The sequence below is a fragment of the Juglans regia genome, chromosome 15 (genome assembly GCF_001411555.2).
Source record: "Juglans regia cultivar Chandler chromosome 15, Walnut 2.0, whole genome shotgun sequence".
NCBI lineage: Eukaryota > Viridiplantae > Streptophyta > Magnoliopsida > Fagales > Juglandaceae > Juglans > Juglans regia.
This window is the reverse complement of record NC_049915.1, coordinates 8226181-8250624: the sequence shown is the minus strand read 5'-3', so window position 1 is coordinate 8250624 and position 24444 is coordinate 8226181. Positions and strand designations below refer to the sequence as shown.

General features: G+C 34.5%; 4 protein-coding genes across 6 annotated transcripts; 1 reads left to right on the top strand and 3 right to left on the bottom strand.

Moving 5' to 3' along the window:
• Positions 1 to 1387: 1387 nt before the first annotated feature.
• On the bottom strand, positions 1388 to 5746 carry LOC108991729 (gamma carbonic anhydrase 1, mitochondrial-like). The gene is made up of 5 exons (XM_018966104.2): positions 5422 to 5746; positions 4159 to 4302; positions 3490 to 3615; positions 3239 to 3390; positions 1388 to 2183 (listed from the first exon to the last, which is right to left on the bottom strand). Exons 1-5 carry the CDS (start codon positions 5534 to 5536, stop codon positions 1899 to 1901), a joined length of 822 nt encoding a protein of 273 aa, XP_018821649.1. The 5' UTR covers positions 5537 to 5746; the 3' UTR covers positions 1388 to 1898.
• A 2596-nt stretch (positions 5747 to 8342) lies between these two features.
• On the bottom strand, positions 8343 to 11313 carry LOC108991668 (putative pectinesterase 11). The gene is made up of 4 exons (XM_018966000.1): positions 10929 to 11313; positions 10043 to 10225; positions 9394 to 9632; positions 8343 to 8532 (listed from the first exon to the last, which is right to left on the bottom strand). Exons 1-4 carry the CDS (start codon positions 11262 to 11264, stop codon positions 8343 to 8345), a joined length of 948 nt encoding a protein of 315 aa, XP_018821545.1. The 5' UTR covers positions 11265 to 11313.
• A 1571-nt stretch (positions 11314 to 12884) lies between these two features.
• Positions 12885 to 16909, top strand: LOC108991660 (CBS domain-containing protein CBSX3, mitochondrial-like). 2 transcript variants are annotated; one of them, XM_018965985.2, is made up of 6 exons: positions 12885 to 13022; positions 14325 to 14602; positions 15121 to 15199; positions 16284 to 16357; positions 16472 to 16532; positions 16628 to 16909. In XM_018965985.2, exons 1-6 carry the CDS (start codon positions 12905 to 12907, stop codon positions 16765 to 16767), a joined length of 750 nt encoding a protein of 249 aa, XP_018821530.2. In that variant the 5' UTR covers positions 12885 to 12904; the 3' UTR covers positions 16768 to 16909. The 2 variants fall into 2 exon arrangements, with proteins under 2 accessions (XP_018821530.2, XP_018821531.1); XM_018965986.2 differs by lacking the exon at positions 12885 to 13022 and adding an exon at positions 13032 to 13163.
• Positions 16910 to 17453: 544 nt separating this feature from the next.
• On the bottom strand, positions 17454 to 21711 carry LOC108991722 (putative pentatricopeptide repeat-containing protein At2g02150). 2 transcript variants are annotated; one of them, XM_018966092.2, is made up of 3 exons: positions 21568 to 21711; positions 20153 to 21338; positions 17454 to 18856 (listed from the first exon to the last, which is right to left on the bottom strand). In XM_018966092.2, exons 2-3 carry the CDS (start codon positions 21275 to 21277, stop codon positions 17804 to 17806), a joined length of 2178 nt encoding a protein of 725 aa, XP_018821637.1. In that variant the 5' UTR covers positions 21278 to 21338; positions 21568 to 21711; the 3' UTR covers positions 17454 to 17803. The 2 variants fall into 2 exon arrangements, with proteins under 2 accessions (XP_018821637.1, XP_035541779.1); XM_035685886.1 differs by lacking the exon at positions 21568 to 21711 and having other exon boundaries at positions 20153 to 21548.
• Positions 21712 to 24444: the final 2733 nt, after the last annotated feature.

Here is a 24444-nt window from a genome sequence, read left to right as displayed (position 1 = left end):
ATAACAATTATATATCACAAGGTCGAACGAGAGTGGAAGAATTCCTATTTTGGACACTTTTTCAATGGTTGGATTTAAAACTCTTACCATATTTTATTAGGAAAATGCTAAATAGTTCCATGAGTTTGACCATTTAATTTTACCGTTTATGTATTATAATTTTTTTTATTTAATAATTAAGAAAGTGACTATTAATAAAATTGTATATTTTTTTATTATTTTAATGATTAAAGATGTTAAAAATATATATAAAAGAAAATTATGAAAAATAAAATAAAAAAATTTCAACTAGCTCTACGCCTCACGATAAAAGCTGGGTGGCCCGCTTGCAACATCTATTTTATTATTATTTGTGCGAATATATTTGAGTATATTAAATGATCAATATAATAAAATCCATTTCATGTATATCTTATTTGTTTTAATTGTAATTTATTGCACATTAAATGATGTGTTTAGAGACTATCCAAATAGATGAAAACATCTCATCTGAAGTTTTACCTTAAAATAGTTTTGGTTATCCAAACATAATATTTCATCTCTTAAATTTTGAAAACATCAACTTAAATGAATAATAAATAAATAGTATAAAACTGACATAAATAGTGTATGAACAGTGCACAATTCGGATACTCTATAAAACAGTGGGACCTACACTTTTTTCAAATTCCAAAAATTAAAAATTATCTCATCTCATCTCACCATTTAAATATATTTTTTTTTACAAACTATTTTAACTCATCTTGACTCAAAAATTTTATTAATATTCATAATATCTCATCTCAGTTCATCTCATCTCATTTAAACTGTATATCCAAACAAGACCTAACTTATAAATTGACCCAATAAACAAATGTTTTAAAAAGAGAAGGGTTAAAGCAAAATCACACTTCTTTTAGTAAAGCTTAATTTGGCCCATGCATCACTCTAGCACTAAAATTATGATAATCCTCCCACCATATTAGTTGTTAAAATGAAAAATAAATTAGATCATCAATACCTACCACAACAGCTGCCACCTAGCACATATTCTCAAAGAAAAATCTATATACCATATTACCATTCCACTTTCATCTTATTAAATATGATGTGACATATTTAGCACTATTAAATAATTATTTATTGCATATTTCTTTATCATCTAATAGTGACAAATGTATCACATACCACTTAGTATAATCAAAATAGAATAAAAATATTGTATATAACATTACTCTATTCTCAATGCCACATTAGCGAATCCCACCTGATGCACAAGACCCACATCTCCAAAATGGAGAATTTTGGAGATAACAATAAATGATGTAGGACCGACTTGATGTTCGTATCGCTGCTGAATCCATCAAAAGTCTAGTAATAACTTGGAACCTTGAGCCAAGAGCACAAATAAAGTTTGGAACTCTTCATGTACACTATACCAGGTGATTATTATCAAAGTCCGGCTTACAATTTGAGCTCCCTTTCAAGGGTTTCAAGTCTCACCACCATCCTAGTCATAGTTAAGTAACATGCAACCCATGATTGCTGGTATAAAAGACTACTAACAATCACTTGTCTTCAAAGGAGAATATTCTCTTAACATACACTAGAATGGCTTGATAAACAGATCAATAAATCTTTGTGGAAGACCAGATGCCTTTAATACAAGGAACAAAAAGCGTCAACACACATGAAGCTTCTGGCATCAATACAACCTGAAGCAAGAAATACAGTTTCCAAAAACTGAAAACACTGCCGGAAGACTAGAGGCAAGAGCTAGGAAGAAGCAATGATTCCGCCGAAACACGTCTGGTATTATTGGGAAAGAAAATAATCCCTTTTCCATGTATTTGCTCATAAAAACAACTATTCCTTTGTTGAAATTCAAGATCTGAACCGAAGAAAAACTAACTAAAATCTCATTTTTGAGGATCCTTTGGTGCTTTATCTGGTAGAATGTTATCTGGAAGAATAAGTTCAGGGGGAGTTTCCCGAACAACACCCAGCATCGAGTCATACTCCTCATCCCGACGAGCAAACTTCTTGCGAAGGAGCTTCTCAAACTCAATCTCATCAAATGATTTTGCATTCTCAGCTGCATGGACCTGTGCAAGGTTTGTATAATTGGTAGCTGACTGGGAAATGAAGGCTATCTCTTCATCAGTGAGCTTTCTCAGAAATTTTGCCGGGTTGCCTCCCCATACCTGTTATCCGCATTTTATATTATTAAGCATTCACTAATCATCTGCCAAAGGTAGGCATGTGTTCCTAATGCAATGCTCAAAAGCTGTTTATAGAATCATCCATCAGAAGGGTTAAATTGGCATTACAGTGTTTTGTATCAAATCCAACATATCAAATAAATAAGAGTTTTTCTGACTCAATACACTAAACAGAATACTTTCTTTCAACAGCAATTTGAGTTGTCACACCAGACATTTGTCCCCTATGTGAAATTCAAAGGGTATATATTATGGGTAAGAGACAAAGACGAGACAAAGAGGGGCCAATTGGAAATGAAGAATAAAGAAACCTTTTCTGTCCTGACCCCACTTTTGACATAACCTGATGGATGGGCGATTTGAAATTTTGAACTGAGATAATCCAGTCTAAGCTCACAATCTTACATTTGCAATGTAATAATGGTGATTATTGCATATTAACCAGCAAGTACAAAACAATTACCTGCTTATCTTTGGAAAATATGATGATTGCACTGCTGTGGCATGAGGGTTTCAGAACCGCGTGAGCACTGGCTCACCATCCCATTTATCACTTACATTTAATCAAGAACAATGGTCTCGTTGACATTATAGTGAGCACCTTTGTGAAAAATGATCCCAACATGTGTAGTATGGTGGATAAGAAGAGAAAGAAATTAGCTTAGTTTTGAGGATTTCAAGATATCGGGGTCAGAGCTTAAGTCTTTTGTTCTTAACACCCTGTATCGATGGTTCATGGCTCAACATATATTACCCTCTCTAGTTCTAACTTTTCTAGCACTCTTTCCTTAAGTGGATTTCATGTACACATCCTGTGTACCATGGTAACATCCTCTTTCATCACTAATAAAATCATCATTTTTTTTTATAAGTAAACGATATTATTGATAAAGATAGCCATAGCCCAAGTACACGAGATGGTATACAAGAGATAAGACCTATCTAGGTTGCAGTAGAATAAAATCATCATTTTACTCATCAGGGAAAAAAAAAAGAATTGAGAGATAAATGAGAGAGAAAAACATGTGGATACATACCTCACCAGTTGGGACCCTTGTATTCTGTCTCACAAGGGCTCCAGCAGCAACCATAGCATGTTTCTCCACAACAACAGCATCAAGGAGTATTGCTCCCATACCAACAAAGGCCTCATCCTCAACGGTACAGCCATGGATAACAGCACTATGACCTGTCCAGCTCAAATTTCCAAGTTAATCCAGGGAAAAATAAACCAACATTATGTTAAGCAGTTTCACACCAAGCATATCATCGACAACACGTCACTCACCTATGGTAACATTGTCCCCAATAATGGTAGGTAAGACCTTCCCGCTTAGGTTAGACTTTGCGACATGCACAAGAGAGTTATCTTGTATGTTAGTTCCAGTACCAACACTGATGCTGTTCACATCACCTGCACTCAAAAAAGTTTTTACCGGATTATTATTTTTGATAAGGATACAAAAGAAACAACAGTTCACAAATTGCTAAGAATGAGCCTTGAAGAAAAATGTTGTGACTTCATAATTGGAATAGGATACTAAAGCATCCCAACAAACTCATTTAATCCTTCGCAGGTAGATTGGAATACAGACTCATTCGTGATTTATTTATGGTGGATGTATACATATTTGAAAGACAACCAAGCCAAAACCAATGGGCAGAACAAGGGTATAATAGTTCCACAACATATATGTTTGTTAGAGAAATAAATAATCAAGTAGAAAAAAGATGTTATATTTTTCCATATTCATAGCTACATGCACACAATATTTCCACTGTTGTCAAACAACAAGGAGGTGCCTCAGCCTCCCCCCCCACCCCAACCCCAAACAATAAACAAAAAAATAAAATCTAAGATTCCAAAAAAGTGACATGAAAAGGTAACTAAAAAAGGAAAAGAAAGACCAATCTAATACTCTAAGAATCTCTATAATCACTGCCACAAGAATCTTACCTCTCAAGACGCATCCATACCAAATAGATGATCCTCTTCCAACTTGAACATCCCCAATGACAGAGGCGCTTGGGGCCACAAATGCATCCTTATCAACCACAGGAGCTTTATCGAATATGTTCATAAGAGTTCGATGCCTAGACACTAGAGAAGATACCACAGGAAATTAATCAAATATGTTCGTAACAGTTTGATGCTTAGACACTACAGAAACGTTCTAATGAATCCTGTGAATCAAAAGAAAGCTAAGTCGGCTGACATACAACATGGAAAATTAGAAAATGATGTAACCCACTTACAAAAATCTCAGCAAAGCAAGTAAGAAGATCAATCACTTCATGCATCTTTAAAGCACACAAGATGAACCAATTAGTAGGACAATAGATTGTGTAATCACAGATTCCCATCATGGGTTTTTTCTCTACCAAATAAAGGACGTTTGATTTGATATCTAAATGATTAGCTGAGCAAGAATAAAATCCTTCAACTACCCTTGATTCAATAATTTCTTTCTTAATTGATAAGATCTGGACATAGGAGATAACCCAACCCATCCCATCCCTTAGCCAAGGCCCAAGAGGCAACCGTAATTCAGGCAACAATGAAATTTAATTACTTATTCTTTATCCCATGCTTCCACCAAACGTGAATGTGCTTAAGAATCAGCACGTGCAAAAACTAAGAGGCCTCCAACAATCATATTTCCTAGTGATTCTCAAGTTTTCCCCCGAAGGTTCTCCCTGTAATTGGTATGTACACATATACATTGACCCATGTCAGAAAACGTATTTCCTTTCATATTTTTCGAACTAAGTCATACTTATTATGGATTCTATATAAAAAAATATTCATTGTGTATGCATTATCTTCCACATGCCTTAAGCTCAATGATGGAAAGCGCAGTGCTTGCCAAACTCCCTTATCTATTTCACAAAATTTCCGCCAGCTTTCAGTTCGTAATTTGCATAATAAATTCAGCTCATTGACATTTGAAACATTGCATCAACGCGTTTCCGGTGAAAGAAAATCCAAGCACTTCCAAAACAATTTACAGCAGCGAAACATGTAATTGAACAGAAAACGCCAACGATCTAACCGGCTCTAGCTAAATTCCCAACCCAAGCAGAAAGTAGCATTTCACAGAATCGATCTAATTACAGGAAAACAAAAGGAAAAAGGAAAATGAAAATTTGCATAACCCTTGATCAATAGATTTAGGAAAACGAGAGGTCAAGGGTGAGATGGAAGGGTTGGGGAGTTTACGTTGCTCCTGGAAGTAGTAGTTGCCTTGGAGGCGGCAGCCAAGACGATCAATGGCCTGGCCGGTCTCACGAATCCAGAATCCGACGGTGTATATTGCTTTCCCAAGGGTTCCCATGTGGGTTCGTTCGCTTTTCGATCGTTGAAACTGTGTCTGGTCTTAGGGGCTTCCAGTGAAAGAGGTTGAACTTTCTAGTTAGTAGTTTCTACGGGTACTTTCCCAAGCTTCGGCTACGTCTGTCGCGTTCGTGTGTGTGATGGAGAAGGAAGGCGGAGTGGGAGATGATGCTAGCAGTAGGGCATAATATCCCAGGTACTTCGGAAATTTGGAGGATAAAATAGGGTTTTCATACTTATAATTTTCGTAAAACTGGATTTTCATACTTATTAATTTTCATACTTATTAAAATGAGAATTTCTATTCATAAGCTTCACGCATCACATACCACAATTTTATTATTTTTTTAATTTTTTATTTATTTTATTCTTCTTAAAATAATTAAATTCTTCTACTTATCATTCATATACCATACATTTGGTAAGAGAAAAAATTTAAAAAAATCATAAAAATGATGGTGTATGGTGTATGAGGCTTATAAATAAAATTTTTCTATTAAAATAGGGTTTTCATAAAATTAAGGACGTTTTTGGTGTGTAATTATGGACCAAAAATGTTAAAGAGTTTTTTTGTTACTCATTTTCATAAACTATATATTATTAATTGAATTCTTATACTCATTATTAATACACCACACATTTAGTAAGAGAAGAAATTTAAAAATTTAAAAATTATTTGTGGTGTATACCCAAAGATTGACATTGGTTTAGGTATATTAATGGAACTTTTTTTCTTTTGACTAATTATTTTAAATTTAAACTTTATATTGAATTAGTCATCTCAATCTCTATAATAATAATTTTTTTATCTACCTTTTTAAGTATTTTTTAAAATTTTTATTTTGATAATTTTTAACGATCTATATATCAGAGGTGCTACAAAGAAAAATGTGACCAAAACTACCCAGACCAAAATGGAAATGATGTTCAAGAATCAAAACCAAAAAGAGAAAATAAGAATATTATATGAATTTTGCTATTCATCATTCTCGTACATCATATATCATATTTATTTATTTTTTTTTAAAAAAATTCTTTATTTTATTATTCTTAAACTAATTTAGTTATTTTACTCATCGTCTATACAACACATATTTCGTAAGAGAAAATAAAAATAAAAATAAAAATTTTGTATAATGTGTGGTGTGAAAATGAGAAATATAATTTTTAATAAAGCTCATTATATTATTTGCTTAATAAACACTTCTCAATAAATATGTTTAACCACCGTAGCTAAAGTCAAGTTTGCCTATTCAATGCTTATTCCAATGTAGATGACAAAGAGGATAACTAAAGTAAAATATGGCTAGCTAGAACAAATGAATATTCCAATGGCATTTCTCCGAGGGTGGCTCTACAGCCACCAGTTATATTAGGATTTTTTTTTTATATGTATTTTTTAAAAAAATAAAAAAAATCACAATATTATTAAAAAATATTTCCTTAATCACTAAGTAAAAAAATTTTAATAAAAATTTTAGCAAGAGCCACCAACTAGAAGAGTAGTGTTTTTCTTTATCAAATTAAATTTATAACTCTTGATATGGTTTGGTATTAGATATTCGGTTTATTTTATAATAAAAAGAGTTTTATAATCAAACATACCATACCAAATTACATCGGTTTATATGCTTATTTTTATAGAATTTTTTTATTGATATTTATCATTATTAAGTATATGTTGAGATTGCAGCAGAAAATATAATTTATCATAACTTAAAAACATCTCATCTCATTACATCTCATCTCATCTAATCATTACAACTTTTCTAACTTTTAATATAAAATAAAATAAACAATTCAATTTTTTCAAATCCCAAGATAAAAATAATATTAAAAAATATACTCTAATAATATTTTATTCAACTTTTTAACTTTAATCTCATCTCATCTCATCTCATTTCATTTCCGAAACCAAACGAGACATGTTGTTAGAAAGTTGTTTACTGTTTCGTAAACATATTTAAAGCGTTTTTAAAGTTAGTTATGATGATTTTTTTTTTTTTTTTTTGTAGAACTTTTAATCAGCGAGTTTTGACACACGTGTCGCAGTTTCATTGAGAATTATGTATAAAATGAAAAAAAAGGGGCCCCATTTCATTATTTTCCTATGGTCATGAAATGGAGGAGAAAAAAACTGCCATAAATTAAAGAAAATCCTTTTGATCAATTATAGTCATGAAAAACGAATATATTTGAAATATTTCTAAATCTATATAAATATATATATATATAAATTTTAAACATAAACCCCACACTCCTATATACCCACTTAAAAATATATCATTTTATATTTTTATCCACGTAATGAAAATGATTCAGACATATTTATAAATAAAATATGATAAAAATATAAAATGACATGTCTTTAAATGGATGTATAAAGTATAGGACTTATGGTAGCACTGCTCTCAAATATATATATATATATATATATATATATTATACAAGGGTGTGAAGTTTTGAATCCAAATTTCACATTTAAAAAATCGAATTTTATGTCACCAGACCATTAGGTTCTTGGCATTTTTAAATCTATATTACTTGTACATCATGTATCATATTCATCTCTCACAACTTCTTTAATTATTGCCAAATACTATAAAATATAAAAATCAATGCGAATTATTATTATAAGTATTGGGGAGCGCTAGATCATGCAAGTACATATATATATATATATTTTTTTTTCGGTGGATAAATAAATTGTTTAAAAATTAGAAACAATGAGAGATTTTAATTTAATTTTACATGAAAAGAATATAATTAATTTCATCAACATGCCCATGATTAATTAATAATATATTCTAATTAGAAATAGTAGAGAATTTCTTGAAACTGGTTGGGGATGGCCTAATCCAAGTTTTGCCACCAATGGAGTCCTTTGTCAAGAATGGGGCTGCTTCTTGGACTGTCATGTGATTGTGAGACCACTGTACCCTCTTCGACGTATTAGCTCCTGCTCCATAACACTTGTATTCCCCGTAGTATGACGTTCTGCAAGTTATAAGTAATAAAAATCCATCACAAATTGTAGCAAAATCTTTAGCTTAATTCGGTTAATTAATTATTCTTACAATATAAGTCTATATCTTTTCAAACTTTTCGGAATTTGCGATGATTTAACATGATATCAAAATAGAACTTTCAGTACCACTTCACACAATTTGATTAAAAAAAAGTTCTATTATCAAGTCGTTGTTTAAATCACATCGAATAAAATGTGATTTGGAAGATTAGAAGATAAATTTTAAAATTTAAATCTTATAAATTAAATTTTACTATTAAAGTAATGTACTAGATGGTCATATGTGCTGCACAATGACTTAAAAATAAAATAACTCTTTAACTAATGAGTAATAACGTTTTTCATCTTAAATTTAATTAGCATCGCATCTCTATCATACCAGGTGCATGGTGTGTCATGTTTTAAGTGACTTTTTATATCAGTAGTTGACCTATAAAATCACTTACAATATACACGTATATATTTTTTTGATAAACACGTATATATAAGTGAGGAGTAGCGGTTGCACAATTTACGGTTATAAATATCTTTTTTCATAAGTGAATTATAAAGATAATAAAATCACCTACAGTGTGCTACACAGTATATATACTTGTTGGTATGATTAAAGATGATAAAATTAAGCATGAAGAGTAATAGTAATACTACTCTTAATTAAATATTCCGCGTCTTGAACTGATCATTTATATATTGTAATGATCATATAATTTAAATAATTAAACTGACAACTTTGTAATTATAAATAAATACCCATGAGCTTTTGTTTTACTTTGAATAAATCAACTTAAGGGAGACAAATTAAGAAAGAAATTAGTTATAAAGAATATTACTTTTGTTTGGAAACTGATCCCCAGTCATCCCAACCCTGGGGCAGCACTACACTTGACATGTACGTAAAGGCAAAGACGACCCTTGAATAGGGACCCCATGGCCTTCCAAGGAGTACGGCAGTTTTTACGCCGGTGATCTTGCAACCTAAGAAGATGAAGCCTGTGTTTTCCGACGGCGACTCCCTCCGTTGGGCCGTGATAGCTCCTGCTGCGTCCGACAGCGAGTGCAGATGGCACTTCTGCATGAAAAAACAACCTCAAAATGTTCAAGTTCAATTTTTATAATAGGACGGCACAGACTACGTACCACTATAACTATAACTATATATATATATTTATATTACTGATCAATTATATATATATATATATACACGAAACGCGTTACAAAGTACAACCATAATAAAATATTATAAAAATAAATTTACAAACAAATAACGTATTATATCAATTAAGACACGTCAATTTATGAATTTATTTTTATGAAATTTTTTTATAATTAAAATATTTCTCTATATATATATAATAAAGAAGGTCCACTATAAAAAAAAATGATTATTTGTGATTATTTTAATAAAAAATAATCATTTTTATCGTAATAACAGACAAAATATAAATATTTTTGTTAGTTGCAGTGAAGCAAGTTAATTACCTCAAACAGAGAAGCAGCATTTCCACAAACAAAGTCAGTGTCTCCTTGTATATAACAATTTCTGTAATAATGCCTTCCAGTATCATCAAGTAGGGTATCCTGATTAGACATGATCCTGCAACCATAGAATGCTGCCCTATCTCCCGCAACCCACAATGCAACAGCTTTACCACCATTTGTATTCTGCATGTATATCGATCATCATGTATAATTAATATATATTACACTTTTATCGATCATGAGTACGTATATATAAGAAAAATAAGTATTTGTGACGGATTATTTAAGACAAACGACTATTGTCAAAAAAACACTTGTTTTGATAAAAAATAATCATTTTGACTTGAAATAACTGATCACAAATAAATCATTTTCTTGTACCTGATCATGTTATCTTATCAACAATATATACCATTTTACAAATTAAATAAAGATAAGAAATTAACAAATTAAAGACATACACTAAAACTAGCTTTTCTAACATTAAAAGTATGAAAATTATCTTTGCGGTACAAAAAATATACCCTCCCCCCCTAACACAACATATAATCAAATCGTGACATATATATCAAGGATGCATCTTCCATACTACTGACATGACAATTCAAATCCTGCCACGACGTTTAGCGGTGCATGATATATACGTTTGATGTGTCAATGATACATTATATACCTCAAAAAACAAAGTTACAAATAATTTTTTTATTATTGCATGAAATGCTCAATTACTTTGTGCTCGTATCAAAGTCACGTGGTCTGATTGACATAAATTCTCAACCTCTAAAATGGAGATCTTGGATTCGAATCTTCCCTCGATCATAGATAGATAGGCAAAAGGCAATCAAGAACTTTGTAAAAACACCAAAATTAATAGTAAATAATATACCTGGATGGTGAGGAATCTTGCAACAAAATCGGAAGCCAAGACAGAAAACGTTGGAGACTCATAGATCTCCCCTCCCTCCTTCCATGTTATCACAGTCTCAGCTGCGTTTCTTCCACTTATTGTTATGAAGGGCTTGTCTGCAGGCACAACAATCTTTTCTTTGTATATCCCAGCCTTCACCCAAATATACACAAGCTCCGAGTTGTTTGAGGGCACTGCATTAATGGCGTCCTGTATATTTCTGAAGTCTCCCTTACCGGACTGGTCAACCCTTATGAGCAAGGCACTAGTCATTCGGGTCGGGTCCGGGTCTGCTTCAGAAATAGCACTAGCCATGAAAGTCCATGAAACTAGTACGAAGAAGTACTTCAAAAAGCAACCAAGATTCATCATCATATTTCTCTCAAACTTCTCCAGAGAAAGAAAGTCACAGATAATCAAGTACTCTATCTGTAGATATATATCAAAAGGCCGATAATGAAAAGGAATGAAGGTGGGTGTTCTTTTATATGGAGAACCCTAGCCGTTTTTCTTGCAATAATGGATATAATATAAGTTAAAAGTCTTGTTCAAAGCAACCGTGTGGACGCCATGATCAAGAGATAAGGTTTGCTGCATGCATTTGGCCTAGGTAGAAGTAGGCGGCGGCAAAGGGAGAATTAATCAGGATTTGTGCTTCAGACAGACGAAACAGATGTTTGAAAAACATGAATAAAGACATTATAGTATGTTTGATTTTCTGGTTTTTGGAGGAAGTCTTGCTTCAGATATACGAGGAAGATCATCACCACAAGTAAGTTAGGATTAAAAATTTGGTTACTAGCTTGTTAAGAAATGCAGCGTACGTGGAGCGCAGTTCACTGCTGTATTGGGAGTTGACCACGTTAAATAACCAGCCTCTGTACGGCTGGATTCCACCCGGACACAAAGGCACGCTACCAGCTCGGTCGACCCGGATTTTCTGATAGAGAGAATGGAGGAAGTCAAATTAAAAAAAACATGAGGGTCGTGCGTGGGCCGTTTTAGGATTGTTTGAAAACATAGGCCCGTCTTCAATCTTAGGGAGGGCCACAGCCACACTCGTACAAATTTGTTCAGTTGGTCCAAAACAGTCCAGCGAGCAAGGGCCGCGAGTTTAGCTTTAAGGCCTCGTTTGTTTTCAAAAAAATAGCTCATTTTATTTTATCTAATTATTATAATTCTTTTAAATTTAAATATAAAATAAAATAAATAATTTAATTTTTTTAAATAAAAAAATAATATTAAAAAATATATTCTAACAATATTTTATTTAATTTTTTAACTTTAATCTCAACTAATCTCATCTCATTTTATTTACAAAAACAAACAAGACCTAAGAGTAAATTCTAGCGTATCATATAAGCGCATCTTCTTTGGAGAGGTAGTTCTTGTTCCCCTCTTTTGTCGAGAGTAGACATTTGTCTTTGTTTTATTTTATGAGGATAGGGGGATGAGAATATGGAAAGCTTCGTCCTCAGTTTTTTTGAGAAATATAGGTTTGAATTAAATTTTGGAGTAATGCTAGTTATAAATTTTAAATAGATAAGTTTTATATAGACTATTTATAAAAATGTAGATCTCACAAAAAAAATGTATTTTTTTTATTTTTTATTATGGGGGATATACTTTTTTTATACAGGAATCTTTTTTCAATATTTATAGCAAGAAAGCTAGATTGAGAAGCCTGATGTGTTGTTCTTATAAATACAAATAGATCATTTTATAAAAGTAATCTAACAAACTAATGTGACATCATGTGATACGTTAGATATTTTATTTATTTACAATAAAAGTAACTTTACAATATGACATATTCCAAAGTATCAAAACCGAAAACCCAAAGATGGAGGTCCTGACTCCTGAAGAAATTAGGCAAACCTGACACTAGAAAGACAAGAAGAAATAGAGCAAGCTAGAAAGGGCAAAACATGGGAATTAAGCAAGCATTCGGCCACATGATGCACCACCTGTGGAAGCAACCTGACAAAGAAGTTAAACATCTGCAAAAGAGTAGATATAAACTGAAATACCTCTTCCTTCTCACACTCATTCAAGAAAAGAACACAAATAGAGGTACTTTTTACAATATATTCTTAATTTCTTGCGTCATTTTGTTTGAGATTTCATACATGGATTGGCTACAAACATTTGCCATCCTGAGGAGAACTTAATCCAACCTAGTTTGAAGCTTTCCTTCTCTGATCTGCAGCCAAGGTATGCTACCTTTTCACCAATTCACTTGTTTCTTTCTCTTTGAATTCTACCTCAAACAAACTCTTAAAAATGGTCTAAGAGCACTCTTCAAAAGTTCATATAGTTATTTACTTTGTAAAGACAAGAAAAGTACAATAAAATTTAAAGCAATGCATTTCTTGCTCTACTTCTTTTATATTTGTGGTTATGGCACCATCTAAGACTTTCTGATTGTTTGAAGAAAAGTTGTTGGATTGAATTCTACGAAAATTGGAGCACATTTGCCCGTTTGGATAACGAGATGAGACGATATAGTTTTAGATGAAGATTGAATAAAATATTATTAGAATATTATTTTTTAATATTATTATTGTTTTAAAATTTGAAAAAGTTGAATTATTTATTATATTTTGTGTGAAAAATTTAAAAAAATTATAATGGCGAGATGAGATGAAACCGTTTCTATATTCAAACAGAGCCTAATATATATCATTCCTCCAAGATGCAAAATCCTATAAAACCACCTATTATTCTCATCAGCTGGGCATCCCTAATGATGCCTCCCAACCCAAAAGCAACCTTCAAGTATCCATGTCTCATCTAATTCTATCAGCTAGGCAAAAATTAATGTTACTCCTTATGTTGGTAATGAACAATCTGATCAAATGACATTTACACAGACGTAGAATTAAACATTTATATATTAAGGGAAAATAAGAAAGAGATCATCTCACTCCACTAGACTCATGCGCCGGCACCGCTGCATGTACCTCCGATCTAAGCCACTACTGATTTGGGCTATCTGATTTTAGATATCCTGCTCTGTTTAAGCTTTTCCCTGATAGAAGATTTAGGAGAAAACGATGTGGAGATAGCTTTCAACAACTCCAAAATAGATGATTGCACTGCTCCAGAATAGATGATTTCAACAACAATTAGATTACAAACTTGCAACTTAAGCCATCGTTTCCAGTTATTTTTGAATTCATTACCTGTTTATTTTTAGTTGCTCTAATTGCATGCACTGCGATTTCTGTAATGGAATTTTTGTTGGGGTCTAGCTCCCACCCGCAGCTCTCATGTTCTCCTGTTTTATTTTAATACAAGCTTGATTAAAAGGGGAAAAAATAAAGAAAATAAAGAGACATGGGCACTATTAACTTCAATTTTTTTTATATCCAGAGTATAAAAGAAGAATGCAAGGACTTGTGAGAGCGGTACGATCTTGCCAGGAAACAATCAAGGATGCAAATTTGCAACATGTGCATGGAGGAGCAAGTGATTTGGGAAAAATATTTTCGCGTTTTCGACGTGTGACCTTCTCTAGATCTTCACCTGAGCAGCTTAAAGGGTTGGAGAATGTAACAGTAGCAGAGGTGCTGATGACAAAAGGAGGAGAGAAAACTGGTTCCTGGCTGTGGTGCCACACTGATGATGCTGTCATTGATGCAGTAAAAAATGTAAGTTTCATTAACCCCATTTTCTTTCAAGGTTGAAAATAACGATCTATATCTTTTCAAGATATAATTTTTTTTTCTCATATATCTTTAATTTTTATTACGTCTTTTGTGTTAGAAAAATAAAAACAAAAAAAACACATCGTCTCTTGGACTTCTATCCATAGAGTATGTCTCTTGGACTTTTTCTATAGAGTGTGTCTTCTAATCCGTCTTAGACAGAATATGGGATTTGTTTTAACTCTATCTTTGACAGAGTTGTGCTGTCTCTCAGGTGGTCTGAGAGAAGTTTGCAGTATGAACTAAACCATATCAGTCACAGTTGTGTACTAGAGAGCCATTAATGTTATAGTTGACTTTTAATGAATGTTTCAAGTTAAAGTTATAATGTCCGTTATTAATCAATGCAGTTTCTTTTATAAAAATAAAAATAATAAAAAAAAATTTTCAGCATTTTGAAACCTTTGATCTTTTCCATGTAAAGGTACATGCATCCTAAAATAGTTGCCTTAATATTGCAGATGGCTGTCCATGATATTGGGTCACTGGTTGTGGTAAAGCCTGGAGAAAAACATCTTACAGGAATCGTCACTGAAAGAGGTAATTGATCATTAAGCCCTTGTTTTATTTTGGATCAAGTTCTCTTTTAAGTTTCAGCTTATCTGAATTTGATAGAGAAATAAATATAGGATATCGGCTCTATAATGTTTACTAAGAATTTGTAGTTATCCAAAAAAGTTATACCTACATAATATAGAGAACTGCTACAAATACAAAGATATTATATAAAATAAACCCATATATCGATGTGGTTTTATAGAATCCGTTAGATTTACTTTATAATAAAAGCAATTTTACAATATGACATACCACATCAAGACACATCAGTTTGTAGATTTATTTTTGTGTAATCCATACGTGGCTAAAGTATTTTTCAATACATATTGTAAGACCTATTTCATGTGTCTATTTCTTTCTTACTTCAGGCCCTAAATTTAGACAAGAATTTGAAGAGATCTTTCTCCGTTTTATATAAACCACAAGAAACATTAATAAAGTTCATAGTTGACAGTATTCATCGCATTCAATATCAAAACACGAGACAGATCTAATCCTCACGATCACACAAAGTTAAATTTCATTCAATCAAAAACAGGTTGTATAGCATATCATTTTCGATTCTCTCTTGTAAAGATATGCATAAACATGGGGTCTATTCGCTATTCGCTAGTAGTTGGCATGGTCTGTTATTGGTTTAGCTTTTACTAAAAGTCTTTTTATATAGCAACTGTATAGTTTTTATAGAGGTATGCCCCCTTGCTATTGTACTTAGGATATAGAGAAATGATATTTACAGTCATAGAAAGCACAAGTATCGTGCACTCCTTTTAGAAAAAATGAGTATATATGGAACCCACATGAAAAAATTAATTTTTTAATAGTAGACCTCACTATTTTTTAATGCGCGGCGCTTCTACAATCCATGACTGTATCTAGTATTACTCTTTTTCTTAATAAAATTTAACTTGCCCAAAAAAATATGCTCCACCCTGCCCCTTAATTTCCATTTCTGGGGCCAACTTATCAACCAGATATCTCTTGAAATTCAAGGCCAAATACAAAAGTCCTCACTCCAAAATTACTAGTATTAAATTTCCTCTGATTATTGTCAATGAACGAGCAGACTACTCAAGGAAGATAATCGCACCAGGAAGATCACCCATATACACAAGAGTTGATGAAATAATGACTGCAAAGGTTCATTTCATGCTTTTTTTTCTTCAAGTACTCTGTATTAATCTCCACGGAATAATAATACAATCTGCCCACTCTACTTTCTAAAACCTGCCTCAAATGCTTGTCTTTCAACAGGACAAAGTATTAACAGTGACATCTGATACCAACATTCTTCAAGCAATGCAGCTTATGACAGGTGAGAGTCATATTGATAACTCATATTCCACAAATTACCAAAGAGAGTTTGGGAATTAGGCAGTGGAATTAAAGTATATTCTTGGTGTTTTGCAGACAACCGGATACGGCATATTCCAGTGGTAGATGGGAGGATAGTTGGCATGATCTCTATTGTAGATGTTGTGAGAGCAGTAGTGGAGCAGCAAAGTGGGGAATTAAAGCAACTAAACCAGTTCATTAGAGGAGACTACTAATGTTTCACACCAAGCAGTGTTGATGACAACTTGATAATCATGGGTTGCAATAGAAGCATCGTTTTTAACTTTTATCATCTCTAGTCACATCTGCTTATATAATACGTTCAAGTATTTGTATCCATTTAAATAGTATACATATAAAAACATTTAAAATCATCAAGTTTGATTAGAGATGACAAAATCTAAAATGAATAGTAACTTTACTTTCCGATCATATTACAAATAATGTAAGTGTCGTTTATTTTTATAACTCATTTCATCTCATCTAATCATTATAAATTTTTCAAATTTTCACATAAAAAATATAAAATTCAACTTTTTTAAATCTCAAAACAAAAATAATATTAAAAAACATATTCTGATAATATTTTATTTAATTTTTAATTTTTCAACTCATCTCATCTCATCTGTGAAAACGAACAAGGCTATAATCCAAAAAGAGAAGAATTTTTTTCGAAAACCATGTGTTCAAGCATATCACAAGAGTTACACAAATGACTTGTTCAGTTTTGTGGTGGATGTGTAGCCGACTACGTGAACGAACCGACGTTAAGGAAAAATAGATACACAAAATGACTTGTTAACCTGAGCATTATAAAGGTGTGAGAGTCAGATCTCTGGGATTTTCCAAACTTTAATTGTGGGCAAGTTCTCACCACAGAGTAAACGAAGAGGCAAGCTTCTAGCACGAATAAATAGAGGTAAAGGAGCCCTCATGCATATAATGATGCAAGAACATCCCAAAAGCAAACAATTGAATTACAGAATAAAATACCTATCCCTGTCAAAATTGACAGAATGCGTCTTCTGTGTCTAGTGGTCCAGAAAGGGGCATAAAAGATGCATTACACTACTTGGGATGGGACCATGGCAAGACTCAACTATGGGAACAATCGCAAAACACAACTCTAAAAAGCTAAGATGTCAAGTTGAGAAAAAGGTTAAATCAAACATCTTTATGGATTACATCCTGCCGGCCATGCAGAGTGCCATGGCTTCCTAAACCTATAGGACATTCTTATTGTTGGGTTTTCTATTTCATCATAGGTCTCTGCCGACCTAAAGCTTGAGATGCCATCATGGCCACCTTAAGTGGTTCTGATGCTGCAAAACCCTGGGCTTCCATCAGCCCATATACCCTTCTAGCATCCTGCACAAACCCACCGGCTATAAGCCCATTAATTATTCTCTCAAATTCAAACGACCTCAGTTGCTCTTTCTTAGCCTCCAGAACCCCAAGAGCTTGAAGAGCCTTTTTCTCTACTCCAGCCCTTGAGTACATGTCGCAAAGGCTTACATGAACCTTAAAAGGAGGGGCCTCACCCAGCTCAGCAATCTTGCCCAATAGCTGCTCAGCCTCATTAACCAGCTGCAACTTGCCTAACCAATCCACAAGAACAGTATAAGTTGCAACTCCGGGCTCAAATCCATCCTTCTCCAGCTGCAACAAAAGATTGAGAGCCTTATCCAATAAATTCTTCTTCTCATATGCTGCAATCATGCTAGCGGTACACCTGTCATCAGGTCTGTGCCCAACTTTAAACATGTAGTCAAAGTTGTTCCTTGCCTGCTCAGGGTCACCTGCTTGCCCATACGCCTCAACAAGCAAAGCACAAGACTCCAAACTTGGCTGGAAACCTGCAAACTGCATGGTGGTTGCAATTCGACCAGCCCCACCAACATCTCCACGTTCAGCAAATGACCGAAGCAATGCAATGTAAATTTCCTGTGTCGGATTGATGTCTCTTGCCTCCATCTCCCTCATCAGCGACTCGCCCAACTTGGGCTGGCCAGCATTTACATATGCCATGATCATCGAGTTGTAAACCTTCAAGTCTGGTTGGAAACCATGACTCCTCAAACTTTCAAATGCCTCTTTCGCACGGTCAAGATTGCCTGCCTTGCTGTACATGTGAACCAAAACTGTGGCGGTTATAATATCAGGTACAATGCCATTTTCATTCATCCTCTTAAGAATTCTTTCAGCATCTTCTAAGCGGCTCTCTTTGGCATGTACATCAATAAGCTTCGAGTAATCACGGATGTTCGCTTGGAAAGACTTTTCACCCAGTACTAGTTCTGCTACCTACAAAACAAATAATTTCAAGTCAACAAAATGAAGATGTCAAATTTAATGGCAGCTTCTATAACATAAACAAACAAAAAAGATATACAGGTGTATGTTCCTAGACTTTCACAATTGGCATGTGTAAAGCATTCATCCAAACATTAGTAATTTTGTCCTTGAAAGAGTATCAGAGGCGTACATTGAGACCCACTTCATTCTTGTTTCCAATGCAATAGATTTCCATGCTTCTATGGATCCATTGCTTCAAATGATGACATCATTCAGCACAAAATATTTGCTAGCTCTACAAGAAGCAGCTTGATTAAAAAAGTAATTAGCTCTCCTCTGTACCTATATCTGTACATTTCCCTCATTCTAAGAGCCAAAGTGTCCAGGAAGCTAGGAAATTTTATACTTTTGAGGATCAATAAAACCAAGAGAGACCAGAAACATGCCAAAACATAACAGGATACAAATGGGAGCACATTATGAGATCCTTTCAGAAGAACGATCATGAAGAATTTTCCACACCCACATTCAAGTCTCATTCATCTGGAGGGAGTTGCGTTCAACAATTAAAAACTAGAAAAAATTACATATCCTGGAACCATATTCTAAGTCAACGAGATGCATAATTTATCACAAGACACAGCATCCATTGTGCATTATCATCCAAGTGACGTTACTCTCCGCATTGCAACAAGATAATAGAGTTGATCACTCCAAAAGACACAATGAGAATGGTGCTGTTGGTGAGCATGATTTGAATGGATGATGAGAAGAGAAAACTCATGATGCTGGACTAAAAGCAACTGACATTCGAAGCTAATATGCAGTTTTTTATTAAAATAAAAAAACTACCAAAATAAAGATGAACAGAAAATGTTGAACATTGACATCTTGCAAGTTACGGGCATTTCAAAAGCTTTTGAAAGTTATTACGAACAAGTTTGGGGACCTCTCCAAGGTAGGACCCTTCGGACCCACCCATGTAGAGTAAACTCTAGTCCCATGCACCGTACTCTCGGAAATTTCCCTATACGAAATTGGTTAAATCGCTGGCTTTTCAACAGGGGGTGTGGCCCTAAAAGATTGTTTGTACCCATGAGGTGTTGAACCTTGGACCTTGAAGAAAGTGATACTCCAAGACCAAGGCCTTCATCACTTGGGCCAATCCCTTGGGGTTGTAAACAAATCTTGATTCTCTTTACATTGCAATTTAAATTTTAGCCAAGAAAACAAAAGGAATAAGTTAAAATCCAGTATTGCAAAATTTCTTGACACTAAGAAGAAAGGTGAAATAAGGCAGCAGACCTTAAAATATAAACTAGCATTCCGTTCTTTCAATCTGTCAAGCAAAGTGATCCAGTCAATTCTGCTTGGTTGAAGAAGTTCCAACCATTCAGCCAATAGGGGAGATGGATCATCCTCCTCGTTCAGTGAGAGAATCTTCTCAGTAACCAATTTGCATTTCCCAGATATTGGCTTTGGTTCCTGAGGCCAAATTACATCCCCACTCTCATGAATTTTATCAGCCACCTCAGCCCACTTTGGATCAGAGAGATCAAGACCATAAATCTTGTACCTTATCTTCCCTTGTCTCTTAGGAAGAGTAACAACCTTAGGCCCCTCCTCGGTCACAGGAGCCTCATCACCCATTATTTCAGTTAGCTTGCCCTCTGCTTTCTCCTCTTTATCTTGGGCTTGTGCTTCTCCTCTCATGCGCTCCAAACTGTCATAAAACTCACTTTCCTCCATTTTCTCACGAGCCCATTTGAATCTAAGCTCTCTCAGCATATCCCCACGAATACCAACTTCACCAGCAAACCTGCACATTTCCTTAACTTCTTCAGATTGCAGAAAACCCTTCATTTTTTCCTTTTGCTTCTCCTTTTTCATATCATTCAAAACCATATTACTAACTTCCCAAACTGTTTTCCACAAATCCTCACTAAAATCCTGTGAAGGAGTGGCTGCTGCGGCACCAAGCATCTGCTCAAGACCACCCTTTTCCATCTCTGATGCAACTTTCCCAACGATGATCAGAAGCATTCCATCAATTGTCTGTTTATCACAGTCTGGGTAAGCTTCAGCGAGCTTGCCACGCATTATCCAGACAAATCGGGACAAGAATTCATTCATAGTCCCATCATCCTCCCCAGATTCCTCAGAATTGAGTTTCAAGTCACCACCCGAGTTACTCATTGCAGCTCCATTGGTAGAGTGAATGTATCTACAGTAAGACGAAACGGGTTCTGGGAAACCAGATTTCTGAACAGGCTTAGAGCCAGGACTTATTGGTGAATTAAATGAAGTAGACGGCGCAGTACTCAAGCGGGCATTTCTACAAACATAAGGTCGGCATGGAGGTGGAAACTTCCCATTGTATCTCGATAGATTGACAACTGTTTTCCCATAAACAAACTTCCAAACGTTCATGTCTCACAGAGAGAAGAAAACTCCAATAGCAGCTGATCAACGATAATCTCCACTTGCAAGACTAAATACCAGGGAGCAAATAAATTAGAAAAAACATTAAAAACTAAAATGGTTACCAATTAGAATGCATAGAACGTGACCGAGAAGGAAAACCCATTTTCCAGAAATCCATTTTTCGGCATTTCCCTTTACTTTCCCGAGAAACAAACACAGACCTTATTAAGCCTGTAGAGACAAAAGAAACAGAGGAGAATAAAGAGATGTGGCAGAACCCAAGACTAAAGCTTTACCGGAAGTAGAGTATGTTAAAAGCCGGAAGGCGCCGACCCGACCGTCGGGGCTTTGAGAAATGAATTGAGCGTGGGCAAACGTTGAGGGCGAGGGTTTCTCTCAGTGGTAGGCTCGCTGGTAGCCGCCTGATGGAGTCTGAGGAATTCCTGTTATTAATTTTTTTTTAAAAAAAAAAAAACTAAAGACTTTCATCCCTATACTACATACTTGATTTCCATTTTCATTTATTTTTTATTTTTTCTCTTAATAGGTGTGTGATGTAAGGATGATAAATAAAAGAACTTATTAAAAAATATAAAAATGATATTTGCAGTTTTGAAATGCGCAAACGCTACACAATTTTTTTGAAAAAAGTGAGTAAATATAAGATCAATATAAAAAAAATTATTTTTTTAACAAAAGATCCCATTTTTTTTCAAAACGATTACGCTTTGGTTATGCACTTTACGACTGCATATAACATTACTTTTTAAACATAGTCTAAGAGACAACACCTCACCCCTTAGAGAAGGAGAGGACTTAATTAGGATTTTAAATAGTTGAGATATTGTTATTGTAAAGTAGTTAAGAATAATATATAAAGATTATAATAAATACAAAATTATTCAATTTTTTATGCAACTTATACGAATTGAACCAAGTTTTATATGAATTATATTATATGAGTATATCCTAATTTTTTTTAAAACGATTACATTGTGATTACACACTTCACGACTGTATGTAACATTACTTATGTTTGAAGAAGGTAGGATGGAGGAAGAACTACATAGACTCTGCGAAGGTTCCAGGCTAATGGATCAAGAAAAGTAGACAGTTGTTCTGGATCATAGCTCTATAGACAAAATTTTAGCAAAAGGTAAACTTTGTCTGATTGTTTCTGATAAGGTGATCAACAAAAAGGCCTTCAGGACAACCATGACAAAAATATGGAAACCAGAAGGTTGGATTCAGTTTAAAGATATTGGTGATAACCGGGTCTTGTTGGAGTTCCAATATGATTGAGATAAGACAAAAGTGATGAAAGGCAAGCCAGGTTTTTTGATAGAATGCTTATAAACTTGCAAGAGTTCGATAGTCACACCCCTCTAAGGATATCTCATTTACCATAGAACCTCTTTGGATTCAAGCATACAATATGCCACTTGCTAGCATGACAGAAGAGGTAGGTATCAAAATTGGATCTAGTATAGGTCAGGTGGTGGAGGTCGAGACAGGTGAAATAGGCATTGGCTGGGATAAATTCCTTTGGATGAAGGTGGAGATAGACATTACTAAGCCATTAGTAAGAGGGAGATTGTTATCAATAGACCAGAAACATTTATGGATTCCTTTCAAGTATGAATGTCTCCCCTCCTTTTGCTTCCAGTATGGGGTCATTAAACATGTTCATCCTTGTCCTAGAGTCAATCAAGACAGCAATAAGTCAGTTGGTAAGAGTCAATATGGCCCTTGGTTGCGGGCTAATCCTACAAAAGCTAGTGGTCAAGTTACAAAAAGGTACGATGGAGTTTTTGATCCACCACCACCATAGGGCCGTCAGAGCAGGAGCTCAAGGGAGGAGATAAAAAAGGAAACAACTGCTGACATGCCTAAATTTCCTGAGGTCCCAATGGTACAAAAGGATGGTATCCTTGAAATTCAAGAACCAAAGAAATATATAAGGAAAGCTGCACCGTTGGAAAAGTTGCCTAGTAAGGCCTGTAAGGATGTAGAGTTGACTCCTATTACTTTTATCTCAGGATTCAATTATAAATGGGTAAGATTTATAGAAGGAAAGATTGCATAATTGGGGGGATATTACTATGGATGTAGAGGCAACTGTGGAGATAAAGGATCAGTTACAACTGGACATCCTAGCCAAAATTGAGTCCATTGATTCAGGCCTGTCTATTGTCAGCCACGCAAATTCTCTGGACTAGTTCCTCACTCTATTGCTCAATGGCCCAGACAAAAAAATAGACCAAGTGGAAGAGGAGAGCCCAAGACAAGTACTTCAACTTCTGCAGACCAGATGGCTTCTGAGATGAATTGTATCTCTAATTCAAGCAAACGATTGGGTGGTAGCACAAGTGGATTCTCTGGTAGTGAAGGAGGTTTAATAAAAAAACCTAAAACATTGTCCTTAGTTGGTAAGAAGTTGCAGCAGGATGAGTTGGTGGTGGCTGCTCAACATCGCTAGAGCAGCCACCACCAACAACCAATGAATTGCTTAAGTTGGAACTGCCGAGGGCTTGAGAACCCTCGAACAGTTCGTTTGCTTCATCTTCTGGTGAAGACTAGTTCCCACAGTTTGTGAGTTGACTATTTATAAGCTGAAGATGATTGTGGAAAGCCTAATCAGGTGCAAGTCAAAACTTAAGGAGTGGAGTAAAGTGAGCTATGTGAATTAAAAAAAAAAAAAGTGATTAATTCCACGCTATAACAGATTTCTAATTTACAAAAGGACAACGTTGGGGATCAGGGAAGTTATATCTAGGTGTTACAAAAGGAGGTTGATAAGCATCTTGAAGAAGAGGATATTAGGTGGAAACAAAGGGCAAAACAAAAATAGCTGAAGGAAGGGGCTAGAAACACTAAGTTTTTCCACCAATGTGCAAACCAACGTAGGAAGACTAACACCATTAAGAGCATTAAGGATAACTGTGGCAATGATGCTGCATCTCAAGAGGGAATTGTAGCTTAATTTCAAAGCTATTTCTAGGATCTGTTTTCTACATCTCATTCTTCAGGTATAGTTGAGTGATTAGAGAACTTGGAGCCTAGAGTAAATGTTGAGATGATCAGTCTCCTTTCAAAGAAATTTACATACCAGGAAGTTGAAGAGACCATTTTCCAGATGAATCCTCTTAGCTCCCCTGGTCCTGATGGTTTTC

Coding starts and splice junctions, on each gene's coding strand:
- LOC108991660 (XM_018965985.2), top strand. CDS start 12,905: ATGATGCACCACCTGTGGAAGCAACCTGACAAAGAAGTTAAACATCTG. Junction 13,023..14,324: donor AGAAAAGAACACAAATAGAG/GTACTTTTTACA, acceptor TTTTATATCCAG/AGTATAAAAGAAGAATGCAA. Junction 15,200..16,283: donor AGGAATCGTCACTGAAAGAG/GTAATTGATCAT, acceptor ATGAACGAGCAG/ACTACTCAAGGAAGATAATC.
- LOC108991729 (XM_018966104.2), bottom strand. CDS start 5,536: ATGGGAACCCTTGGGAAAGCAATATACACCGTCGGATTCTGGATTCGT. Junction 4,303..5,421: donor CTACTACTTCCAGGAGCAAC/GTAAACTCCCCA, acceptor TATCTTCTCTAG/TGTCTAGGCATCGAACTCTT. Junction 2,184..3,238: donor CAAGGGTCCCAACTGGTGAG/GTATGTATCCAC, acceptor TGCGGATAACAG/GTATGGGGAGGCAACCCGGC.
- LOC108991668 (XM_018966000.1), bottom strand. CDS start 11,264: ATGGCTAGTGCTATTTCTGAAGCAGACCCGGACCCGACCCGAATGACT. Junction 10,226..10,928: donor CAAGATTCCTCACCATCCAG/GTATATTATTTA, acceptor ATATACATGCAG/AATACAAATGGTGGTAAAGC. Junction 9,633..10,042: donor ATGCTGCTTCTCTGTTTGAG/GTAATTAACTTG, acceptor TTTTTCATGCAG/AAGTGCCATCTGCACTCGCT.
- LOC108991722 (XM_018966092.2), bottom strand. CDS start 21,277: ATGAACGTTTGGAAGTTTGTTTATGGGAAAACAGTTGTCAATCTATCG. Junction 18,857..20,152: donor ATGCTAGTTTATATTTTAAG/GTCTGCTGCCTT, acceptor TTTGTTTTGTAG/GTAGCAGAACTAGTACTGGG.